At 45.0% G+C, this 13,032-nt stretch overlaps 1 protein-coding gene across 1 annotated transcript in view; it reads right to left on the bottom strand.

Moving 5' to 3' along the window:
• LOC311102173 (homeobox protein cut-like 1) overlaps positions 1–13,032 on the bottom strand; it is a gene marked incomplete at its 3' end in the record, with an annotated part of 130,686 nt that overhangs the window by 72,650 nt on the left and 45,004 nt on the right. The window contains exon 4 of the mRNA XM_084143421.1: positions 2,678–2,756. Coding sequence (XP_083999547.1) covers positions 2,678–2,756 — 79 coding nt within the window. The remainder of the gene's footprint in view (positions 1–2,677; positions 2,757–13,032) is intronic.

Here is a 13,032-nt window from a genome sequence, read left to right as displayed (position 1 = left end):
TGATTGACAGCTGTGAAGTAGGAAGTGCCGGGAGTGTGATGCACATCATCATCCCCGCAAAATGAGCAGAGTGAGTGTGTTTGTTTGTGTTTGTGTTTGTGTTTGTTTGTGTGTGTGTGTGTGTGTGTGTGTGTGTGTGTGTGTGTGTTTGTGTGTGTTTGTTTGTGTGTGTGTGTTTGTGTGTGTGTGTTTGTGTGTGTGTGTGTGTGTGTGTGTGTGTGTGTGTGTGTGTGTGTGTGTGTGTGTGTGTGTGTGTGTGTGTGTGTGTGTGTGTGTGTGTTTGTGTGTGTTTGTGTGTGTTTGTGTTTGTGTGTGTGTGTGTGTGTGTGTGTGTGTGTGTGTGTGTGTGTGTTTGTGTTTGTGTGTGTGTGTGTGTGTGTGTGTGTGTGTGTGTTTGTGTGTGTGTGTGTTTGTGTGTTTGTGTGTGTGTGTGTGTGTGTGTTTGTGTGTGTGTTTGTGTGTGTGTGTGTGTGTGTGTGTGTTTGTGTGTGTTGTGAAGACGACAGTAACAGGAAGCTTAGAGCTGAGGGGTCAAGAAGAAGAAGACCAAGATTTTGTGTGTGTTTGTGTGTGTGTGTGTGTGTTTGTGTGTTTGTGTGTGCGTGTGTGTGTGCGTGCGTGCGTGTGTTTGTGCGTGTGTGTGTGCGTGCGTGCGTGTGCACATCTGAAAATGTCCAGGCCTCAACACACAACTTCCCCTCCAACAAGCTATACATTACTTTGAATGAGTATGTATGACATTACCTCATTATCGCGTGTCAAGTTAACAACAGCACAGGGTTGGGACAGACATATTCAGCATAGTAAACTACATATACAGTAAGCCTACAGTTTGGAAATGACCTGTCATTCTCACACACCTCCCCGGGGCTTCCATATAGTTCTACAAGAACAGCTCACTCACCATTAAAACTGCTGTTTTTTGTGTGTTTGTTCATGGTTTGTTCATGTGTGGTAGTCAATCTCTCTACAGACTACACTGGGGGGAGGAAGTAGTATGGCTCAATCTCTCTACAGACTACACTGGGGGGAGGAAGTAGTATGGCTCAATCTCTCTACAGACTACACTGGGGGGAGGAAGTAGTATGGCTCAATCTCTCTACAGACTACACTGGGGGGAGGAAGTAGTATGGCTCAATCTCTCTACAGACTACACTGGGGGGAGGAAGTAGTATGGCTCAATCTCTCAACAGACTACACTGGGGGGAGGAAGTAGTATGGCTCAATCTCTCTACAGACTACACTGGGGGGAGGAAGTGGTATGGCTCAATCTCTCTACAGACTACACTGAGGGGAGAAAGTGGTATGGCTCAATCTCTCTACACCCTACACTGGGGGGAGGAAGTAGCATGGGGACATATACAGGGCCTAAAACTAACTTTTTTGTATACCAGCCACTCATATGTTTTAACAGCCCCCCCCCCCCAAAAAAAAAAATAATCCATAATTACACAAGAAAAACACACAAAAACGGATGAGCATGTTTAGTAATGTTTCTATTAAATAAAAAAATGTATTACTAGTAAGATGTAATGTGGTATATTGCTTGATTTAATTTCATATTATGTGACCTGAGTCTTCAGAGACAAAAATGTTCAGCTGTCCTTTTAAAATTACCTTGGTAAAAGGGCGACTCGAGTTGTCACTTGTGCCTGCGAGAATCCGAAGATGTCTCTTTTTGCTAGTAGTGGAAGCAAACTCAAACATTGGAAAACAACCTAACTTGTGAACAAAACAATGTAAATAGCCAAGAAACACGAGGACAAAGTCTCACTTTAGTAGTTTTTCGAGCAAATTTGGCCAACTTTTTTATGCCTTTTGCGCATTGCTTCTAAGAACAAATCTTTCAGCCCTTCACTCATAGTGCTCACAGCCCCCCAGACAGGCAGTGTTGCTGCGCGAGGTGGGAGAGCTATAAAGTTAGCATTCAGATTTCTTTGTGCATTACCAGACATGAAACAAAACAGCAGAAATACTTTGAAAACAGCTACTGCAGCATTTATTTACAACTTGCACTTGTGCCCATACTTGACTTGACTATTATTTATGAAATGCTGGCACTGTAGAACCCTGAGTGTGGCCACCCGCCAACGAGGCTGGTGAATTAGACATGCTTACCCACCAACGCCAAAATCTACCCGCATTTGGCGGGTGGCAGGTGTTAATTTTAGGCCCTGGACATTTAAGAGCGTCACACACGCCTGACTGCCCAGCGGCACACCAGAGGGGTGGCCACATCTCTCCGTCTTCCCCTGTTGGTGCTGATGAGCCTGTCTCTATGGATGAGGGAGCGGTCTGAACAGCATGTTACCGACCTGAGTGGATGAAGGCTTGGCATTACACACAAACACTATTCATCTCTTACCTGGGACATCTATTCATCTCTTACCTGGGACATCTATTCATCTCTTACCTGAGACATCTATTCATCTCTTACCTGGGACATCTATTCATCTCTTACCTGGGACATCTATTAATATCTTACCTGGGACATCTATTCATCTCTTACCTGGGACATCTATTCATCTCTTACCTGAGACATCTATTCATCTCTTACCTGGGACATCTATTCATATCTTACCTGGGACATCTATTCATCTCTTACCTGAGACATCTATTCATCTCTTACCTGAGACATCTATTCATCTCTTACCTGGGACATCTATTAATCTCTTACCTGGGACATCTATTAATCTCTTGTAGACGTTCAAGAAGGCAGCTTCTGCTTCTTTACTTCTTTTGCTCAAGGCATCGATCTGAAAGGAGGAGAGGAGAGGAGAGGAGAGGAGAGGAGAGGAGAGGAGAGGAGAGGATGAGAGGAGAGGTTGAGAGGAGAGGAGGAGATGAGAGGAGAGGTTGAGAGGAGAGGAGGAGATGAGAGGAGAGGTTGAGAGGAGGAGATGAGAGGAGAGGTTGAGAGGAGAGGTTGAGAGGAGGGGAGAGGAAAGGAGGAGAGAAGAGGAGGAGAGGATGAGAGGAGTAGAGGAGAGGATGAGAGGAGGGGATGAGAGGAGAGGTTGAGAGGAGAGAAGAAGGAGGAGAGGATGAGAGGAGAGGTTGAGAGGAGAGGAGAGGATGAGAGGAGAGGTTGAGAGGAAAGGAGGAGAGGAGAGGATGAGAGTAGAGGTTGAGAGGATGAGAGGTTGAGAGGAGGAGATGAGAGGAGAGGAGGAGAGGAGAGGATGAGAGGAGAGGTTGAGAGGAGAGGAGGGAGGGAGGAGAAAAGAGGAACAATTCAATCAAAAACAGGCAGACCGATGGACAAACTGCTGCGTTTTGGTGTGTTCCATGTGTGCTCGTCTATAACGCTGATGATCTCTAATAACTAGCCGTAGTTCGTACCACTCCACACACACTGTTCAATTCAGCTGTTCATCTGATGACCGAAGCCTTTCTGCTGCTAACCACATCTGTCTGTCTGGCCCTGTCGTGTAAAACTCTACCACAATGACATCCATTAACAGCTGCCCCCGGCCACAGCCACACACACACAGCCACACACACCGGGGTTTCCGTTAGCCGGTAAAGGCCGGCTTTAGGCAAAAAAATAAAGAAATAAAGGCGGATAAATGTTTTTGTTGCCGGCCAAATTGTCCCCAACAAAAAAGCATCCATTGCGAAATAATGCTTTTTATTCACTGATGGAAACACCAGTCGATGTGCTCCAACTTCAAAGGCAAACATCCTTCATAGGCTAGTACAGTGCATTAGGAAAGGATTAAGACCACTTGAATTTTTTCCACATTTTGTTACTTTACAGCCTTATTCTAAAATGGGATAAATAAATAAAAATCCTCATCAATCTACACACAATACCCCATAAACAGGATTTAAATAAACGTATTTACATAAGTATTCAGACCCTTTGCTATGACTCGAAATTGAGCTCAGGTATTTGGTATTTTATTAGGATACCCATTAGCTGTTGCAAAAGCAGCAGCTACTCTTCCTGGGGTCCACACAGAACATGAAACATGACATAATACAGAACATTAATAGACAAGAACAGCTCAAGGACAGAACTACATATATATATATTTTTTAAAGGCACACGTAGCCTACATATCAATACATACACAAACTACAGTGCCTTGCAAAAGTATTCATCCCCCTTGGCGTTTTTCCTATTTTGTTGCATTACAACCTGTAATTTAAATGGATTTTTATTTGGATTTCCCCCGATAGCTCAGTTTGGCCGGGCGGCCAGCTCTAGGAAGTCTTGGTAGTTCCAAACTTCTTCCATTTAAGAATGATGGAGGCCACTGTGTTCTTGGGGAGCTTCAATGCTGCAGAAATGTTTTGGAACCCTTCCCCAGATTTGTGCTTCGACACAATCCTGCCTCTGAGCTCTACGGACAATTCCTTTGACCTAATGGCTTGGTTTTTGCTCTGACATGCACTGTCAACTGAATACACCCCCCTTGGCATTTTTCCTATTTTGTTGCCTTACAACCTGGAATTAAAATTGATTTTTGGAGGGTTTGTATCATTTGATTTACACAACATGCCTACCACTATGAAGATGCAACATATTTTTTCTTGTGAAACCAACAAGAAATAAGAGCAAGAAAAACAGAACTTGAGCGTGCATAACTATTCATACCCCCACCCAAAGTCAATACTTTGTAGAGACACCCTTTGCAGCAATTACAGCTGCAAGTCTCTTGGGGTATGTCTCTATAAGCTTGGCACATCTAGCCACTGGGATTTTTGCCCATTCTTCAAGGCAAAACTGTTCCAGCTCCTTCAAGTTGGATGGGTTCCACTGGTGTACAGCAATCTTTAAATCATACCACAGATTCTCATTTGGACTGAGGTCTGGGCTTTGACTAGGCCATTCCAGGACATTTAAATGTTTCCCCTTAAACCACTTGAATGTTGCTTTAGCAGTATGCTTAGGGTCATTGTCCTGCTGGAATGTGAACCTCCGTCCCAGTCTCAAATCTCTGGAAGACTGAAACAGGTTTCCCTCAAGAATTTCCCTGGATTTAGCGCCATCCATCATCCCTTCAATTCTGACCAGTTTCCCAGTCCCTGCCGATGAAAAACATCCCCACAGCATGATGCTGCCACCACCGTGCTTCACTGTTTGGATGGTGTTCTCGGGGTGATGAGAGGTGTTGGGTTTGCGCCAGACATAGCGTTTTCCTTGATGGCTAAAAAGCTCAATATTAGTCTCATCTGACCAGAGTACCTTCTTCCATATGTTTGGGGACTCTCCCACATGCATTTTGGCGAACACCAAACGTGTTTGCTTATTTTTTTCTTTAAGAAATTGCTTTTTTTCTGGCCACTTCTGTAAAGCCCAGCTCTGTGGAGTGTATGGCTTAAAGTGGTCCTATGGACAGATTCTCCAATCTCCGCTGTTGCGCTTTGCAGCTCCTTCAGGGTTATCTTTGGTCTCTTTGTTGCCTCTCTGATTAATGCCCTCCTTGCCTGGTCCGTGAGTTTTGGTGGGCAGCCCTCTATTGGCAGGTTTGTTATGGTGCCATATTCTTTCCATTTTTTAATAATGGATTTAATGGTGCTCCGTGGGATGTTCAAAGTTTCGGATATTTTTTTATAACCCAACCCTTATCTGTACTTCCTCACAACTTTGTCTCTGACCTGTTTGGAGAGCTCCTTGGTCTTCATGGTGCCGCTTGCTTGGTGGTGCCCCTTGCTTAGTGGTGTTGCAGACTCTGGGGCCTTTTCAGAATGATTTGGATAGTTATGTAAATGTGACATTTCCATTTAAGAATGATGGAGGCCACTGTGTTCTTGGGGACCTTCAATGCTGCAGACATTTTTTGGTAGCCTTCCCCAGATTTGTGCCTTGACATTTTCGAATAAGGCTGTAACGTAACAAAACGTGGAAAAAGTCAAGGTGTCTGAATACTTTCCGAATGCACTGTATACCAAGCCCCACCCCTCCCCAACAAATATACCAAGCCCCACCCCTCCCCAACACATAACACGCCCCACCCCAACACATATACCAAACCCCACCCCTCCCCGACACATATACTAAGGCTCACCCCACCCCAACACATATACCAAGCACCCACCCCTCCCCAACACATACACCACGCCCCACCCCAACACATATACCAAGTATAGCCTAATTATTTTAAACTACATTGAGATGCTGCTCCTCTGTCTGCCTTGTCTCTCCACAACACTGTCTCTCTCCACAACACTGTCCCTCTCCACAACACTGTCCCTCTCCACAACACTGTCCCTCTCCACAACACTGTCCCTCTCCACAACACTGTCCCTCTCCACAACACTGTCCCTCTCCACAACACTGTCCCTCTCCACAACACTGTCCCTCTCCACAACACTGTCCCTCTGCACAACACTGTCCCTCTCCACAACACTGTCCCTCTCCACAACACTGTCCCTCTCCACAACACAGTCTCTCTCCACAACACAGTCTCTCTCCACAACACTCCACAACACAACGTCTCTTTAAGTGGGCAGCGTACGGTTTCTCCTCCAAGACCTCAGAACTCTATTGAAAAAATTAAATAAAAAGCCTCTAAAAAAAAATCTACTATAAAGTCCTCAGTCCTCACATGATCAGTCCTCACATGATCATCTGAGTGGCTGCTAGAAGTGATTCCTTGCCACTGTAAACAGGGTAATACTGCCTCTGCTCCTATTGGAACAGAATAAAGCTTTTAACATGGTTTTTATTCAGCTGCTTTTGGCTGATGCCATCGCTCTCCCCTCCCCCTCTCCAACACGCACACACACGGAGAGGTGTAAGCTGCATGTCCTCAGGGTTGGTCTGTCCTTGCCACCACTACCCACTGCTGCCCTAGCCTTGAATACAGGCCTGAGTATCTCCTGCTGCCCTAGCCTTGAATACAGGCCTGAGTATCTCCTGCTGCCCTAGCCTTGAATACAGGCCTGAGTATCTCCTGCTGCCCTAGCCTTGAATACAGGCCTGAGTATCTCCTGCTGCACTAGCCTTGAATACAGGCCTGAGTATCTACTGCTGCCCTAGCCTTGAATACAGGCCTGAGTATCTCCTGCTGCCCTAGCCTTGAATACAGGCCTGAGTATCTCCTGCTGCCCTAGCCTTGAATACAGGCCTGAGTATCTCCTGCTGCCCTTGCCTTGAATACAGGCCTGAGTATCTCCTGCTGCCCTAGCCTTAAATACAGGCCTGAGTATCTACTGCTGCCCTAGCCTTGAATACAGGCCTGAGTATCTCCTGCTGCCCTAGCCTTGAATACAGGCCTGAGTATCTCCTGCTGCCCTTGCCTTGAATACAGGCCTGAGTATCTCCTGCTGCCCTAGCCTTAAATACAGGCCTGAGTATCTACTGCTGCCCTAGCCTTGAATACAGGCCTGAGTATCTACTGCTGCCCTAGCCTTGATCTCACTGGAATACAGGCCTGAGTATCTACTTCACATTATCCTTAAAATGTTTAAGTCGATCTACATAATTATCACAATAAAACACCATTGTGTATGAAACAGACATTGTGTGTGTGCTCTGACAAGTAGAGTACATGATAGGCGGGTAATCGTGGCAACCAACAGTACTGGTCTACATTAAATGGTAGTCCACTACACAGAGATACTGTCTGGTGAAATACGATTAAATCATGTAGAAACCCAGAAGTGTGTAGATTGTCAGGCCAGCAGAAAGTAAAGAGGGAGTAGACGTTGGTTCAATACACATAAACGGGTTAGACCAGAGCCACAAGGCCACCCAGACAGACTCCTCCAGTACATCTGTGCTAATCTCAACAGAAAACCATTCAAAAACAGTACAGAGAGCCTATTATCGTATTAACACCCACACGGAGAGACATAATAAACTACTCTCAACTGAAAGTCAGTCTATACAGTGGGGGAAAAAATATTTAGTCAGCCACCAAGCAGCTTGGTTTGAAGAAATCAACTGCGGGAGCAATTATTAGGAAATGGAAGACATACAAGACCACTGATAATCTCCCTCGATCTGGGGCTCCACGCAAGATCTCACCCCGTGGGGTCAAAATGATCACAAGAACGGTGAGCAAAAATCTCAGAACCACACGGGGGGACCTAGTGAATGACCTGCAGAGAGCTGGGACCAAAGTAACAAAGCCTACCATCAGTAACACACTACGCCGCCAGGGACTCAAATCCTGCAGTGCCAGACGTGTCCCCCTGCTTAAGCCAGTACATGTCCAGGCCCGTCTGAAGTTTGCTAGAGTGCATTAGGATGATCCAGAAGAGGATTGGGAGAATGTCATATGGTCAGATGAAACCAAAATAGAACTTTTTGGTAAAAACTCAACTCGTCGTGTTTGGAGGACAAAGGATGCTGAGTTGCATCCAAAGAACACCATACCTACTGTGAAGCATGAGGGTGGAAACATCATGCTTTGGGGCTGTTTTTCTGCAAAGGGACCAGGACGACTGATCCGTGTAAAGGAAAGAATGAATGGGGCCATGTATCGTGAGATTTTCAGTGAAAACCTCCTTCCATCAGCAAGGGCATTGAAGATTAAACGTGGCTGGGTCTTTCAGCATGACAATGATCCCAAACACACCGCCCGGGCAACGAAGGAAAAGAAGCAAGAAGCATTTCAAGGTCCTGGAGTGGCCTAGCCAGTCTCCAGATCTCAACCCCATAGAAAATCTTTGGAGGGAGTTGAAAGTCTGTGTTGCCCAGCGACAGCCCCAAAACATCACTGCTCTAGAGGAGATCTGCATGGAGGAATGGGCCAAAATACCAGCAACAGTGTGTGAAAACCTTGTGAAGACTTACAGAAAACGTTTGACCTGTGTCATTGCCAACAAAGGGTATCTAACAAAGTATTGAGAAACTTTTGTTATTGACCAAATACTTATTTTCCACCATAATTTGCAAATAAATTCATTAAAAATCCTACAATGTGATTTTCTGGATTTTCTTTTCTCATTTTGTCTGTCATAGTTGACGTGTACCTATGATGAAAATTACAGGCCTCTCTCATCTTTTTAAGTGGGAGAACTTGCACAATTGGTGGCTGACTAAATACTTTTTTCCCCCACTGTATATCCCTGACAAAATGAAATAGTCCACCCACACAACAGTGTGGTGAAGAAGGCGCTACAGCACCTGTTCAACCTCAGGAGGCTGAAAAAATTTGGCTTGGCACCTAAAACCCTCAAACTTTTACAGATGCACAATTGAGAGCATCCTGTCGGGCTGTATCACCGCCTGGTATGGCAACTGCATCGCCCTCAACCGCAGGGCTCTCCAGAGGGTGGTGCGGTCTGCCCAACGCATTACCGGGGGCAAACTATCTGCACTCCAGGACACCTACAGCAACCGATGTCACAGGAAGGCCAAAAAGATCATCAAGGACAACAACCACCCGAGCCACTACCTGTTCACCCCACTATCATCCAGAAGGCGAGGTCAGTACAGGTGCATCAAAACTGGGGCCGACAGACTGAAAAACAGCTTCCATCTCAAGGCCATCAGACTGTTAAATAGCCATCACTAGCACATTAGAGGCTGCTGCCTATAGACATAGACTAGAAATCACTGGCCACTTTAAGAAATGGAACACTAGCCACTTTAAATAATGTTTACATATCTTGAATTACTCATCTCATATGTATATTCTGTATTCTAAACTATTCTACTGTATCTTAGTCTACGCCACTCTGACATTGCTTGTCCATATATGTATATATTCTTAAATTCCATTCCTTACTAGTTTTGTGTGTATTGGGTATATGTTGTGAAATTGTTAGATATTACTGCACCGTCGGAGCAAGGAACACAAGCATTTCGCTACACCCGCAATAACATCTGCTAAACACATGTATGTGACCAATAACATTTGATTTGATATTTCTACTGTATGTACAGTGCATTTGGAAAGTATTAAGACCCCTTGACTTTTTCCACATTTTGTTACGTTACAGCCTTATTCTAAAATGTATTGTTTTCCCCCCCCTTATCAAATCTACACACAATATCCCATGATGACAAAGCAAAAACAGGTTTTTTAGAAATGTTTGAAAATGTATACAAAAACAAAACTGAAATATCACATTTACATATAGTACCAGTCAAAAGTTTGGACACATATGGAATCATGTAGTAACCAAAAAAAGTGTTAACCAAATCAAAATATATTTTATATTTGAGATTCTTCAAATAGCCACCCTTTGCCTTGATGACAGCTTTGCACACTCTTGGAAAAGCTGGTTGAGAGAATGCCAACTGTGTGTAAAGCTGTCATCAAGGCATAGGGTGGCTATTTGAAGATTCTCAAATATAAAATATATTTTGATTTGGTTAACACTTTTTTGGTTACTACATGATTCCATATGTATTCTTTTATAGTTTTGATGTCCTCACTATTATTTCACAATGTAAAAAAATAGTCAAAATAAAGAAAAACACCTGAATGAGTAGGTGTGTCAAAACTTGACTGGTGTAAGTATTCAGACCCTTTACTCAGTACTTTGTTGAAGCACCTTTGGCAGCGATTACAGACTCGAGTCTTCTTGGGTATGACGCTACAAGCTTGCCACACCTGTTTTTGGGGAGTTTCTCCCATTCTTCTCTGCAGATCCTCTCAAGCTCTGTCAGGTTGGATGGGGAGTGTCTCTGCACAGCTATTTTCAGGTCTCTCCAGATACAGTGGGGAGAACAAGTATTTGATACACTGCTGATTTTGCAGGTTTTCCTACTTACAAAGCATGTAGAGGTCTGTAATTTTTATCATAGGTACACTTCAACTGTGAGAGACGGAATCTAAAAGAAAAATCCAGAAAATCACATTGTATGATTTTTAAGTAATTAATTTGCATTTTATTGCATGACATAAGTATTTGATCACCTACCAACCAGTAAGAATTCCAGCTCTCACAGACCTGTTAGGTTCTCCACCTATTACCTGTATTAACTGCACCTGTTTGAACTCGTTACCTGTATAAACGACACCTGTCCACACACTCAATCAAACAGACTCCAACCTCTCCACAATGGCCAAGACCAGAGAGCTGTGTAAGGACATCAGGGATAAAAGTGTAGACCTGCACAAGGCTGGGATGGGCTACAGGACAATAGGCAAGCAGCTTGGTGAGAAGGCAACAACTGTTGACGCAATTATTAGAAAATTGAAGAAGTTCAAGATGACGGTCAATCACCCTCGGTCTGGGGCTCCATGCAAGATCTCACCTCGTGGGGCATCAATGATCATGAGGAAGGTGAGGGATCAGCCCAGAACTATACGGCAGGACCTGGTCAATGACCTGAAGAGAGCTGGGACCACAGTCTCAAAGAAAACCATTAGTAACACACTACGCCGTCATGGATTAAAATCCTGCAGCGCACGCAAGGTCCCCCTGCTCAAGCCAGCGCATGTCCAGGCCCGTCTGAAGTTTGACAATGACCATCTGGATGATCCAGAGGAGGAATGGGAGAAGGTCATGTGGTCTGATGAGACAAAAATATAGCTTTTTGGTCTAAACTCCACTCGCCGTGTTTGGAGGAAGAAGAAGGATGAGTACAACCCCAAGAACACCATCCCAACCGTGAAGCATGGCGGTGGAAACATCATTCTTTGTGGATGCTTTTCTACAAAGGGGACAGGACGACTGCACCGTATTGAGGGGAGGATGGATGGGGCCATGTATCGCGAGATCTTGGCCAACAACCTCCTTCCCTCAGTAAGAACATTGAAGATGGGTCGTGGCTGGGTCTTCCAGCATGACAACGAACCGAAACACACAGCCAGGGCAACTAAGGAGTGGCTCCGTAAGAAGCATCTCAAGGTCCTGGAGTGGCCTAGCCAGTCTCCAGACCTGAACCCAATAGAAAATCTTTGGAGGGGGCTGAAAGTCCGTATTGCCCAGCGACAGCCCCGAAACCTGAAGGATCTGGAGAAGGTCTGTATGGAGGAGTGGGCCAAAATCCCTGCTGCAGTGTGTGCAAACCTGGTCAAGACCTACAGGAAACGTATGATCTCTGTAATTGCAAACAAATGTTTCTGTACCAAATATTCAGTTCTGCTTTTCTGATGTATCAAATACTTATGTCATGCAATAAAATGCAAATTAATTACTTAATCATACAATGTGATTTTCTGGATTTTTGTTTTAGATACCGTTTCTCACAGTTGAAGTGTACCTATGATAAAAATTACAGACCTCTACATGCTTTGTAAGTAGGAAAACCTGCAAAATCGGCAGTGTATCAAATACTTGTTCTCCCCACTGTATGTTCGATCGGGTTCAGGTCCGGGCTCTGGCTGTGCCACTCATGGACATTCAGAAACTTGTCCCGAAGCCACCCCTGCGTTGTCTTGGCTGTGTGATTAGGGTTGTTGCCCTGTTGGAAGGTGAACCTTCACCCCAGTCTGAGGTCCTGAGCTCTCTGGAGCATGTTTTCATCAAGGATCTCTCTGTACTTTGCTCCGTTCAGCTTTCCCTTGATCCTGACTAGTCTCCCTGTCGCTAAAAAACATCCCCACCATACTTCACCGTAGGGATGGTGCCAGGTTTCCTCCAGACGTGACGCTTGGCATTCAGGCCAAAGAGTTCAATCTTGGTTTTATCAGACCAGAGAATTTTGTATCAAAAGGTCTGAGAGTCTTTAGGTGCTTTTTGGCAAACTCCAAGCGGGCTGTCATGTGCCTTTTGCTGAGGAGTGGCTTCCGTCTGGCCATGATTGATTGATTGATTGATGGAGCGCTGCAGAGATGGTTTTCCTTCTGGAAGGTTCTCCCATCTCCACAGAGGAGCTCTGTCAGAGTGACCATGGGGTTATTGGTCACCTCCCTGACCAAGGCCCTTCTCCCCCGATTGCTCAGTATGGCCGGGCAGCCAGCTCTAGGAAGAGTCTTGGTGGTTCCAAACTTCTTCCATTTAAGAATGATGGAGGCCACAGTGTTCTTGTCGACCTTCAATCCTGCAGAATTTTTTCCGTACCCTTCCCCAGATCTGTGCCTCGACATAATCCTGTCTCAGTTCTCAATGGACAATTCCTTCGACCTCATGGCTTGGTTTTTGCTCTGACATCCACTGTCAACTGTGGGACCTTAT

Source organism: Coregonus lavaretus, assembly GCF_964263955.1.
Source record: "Coregonus lavaretus genome assembly, chromosome: 26".
Lineage (NCBI taxonomy): Eukaryota > Metazoa > Chordata > Actinopteri > Salmoniformes > Salmonidae > Coregonus > Coregonus lavaretus.
This window is presented reverse-complemented; position numbering and strand designations above follow the sequence as displayed.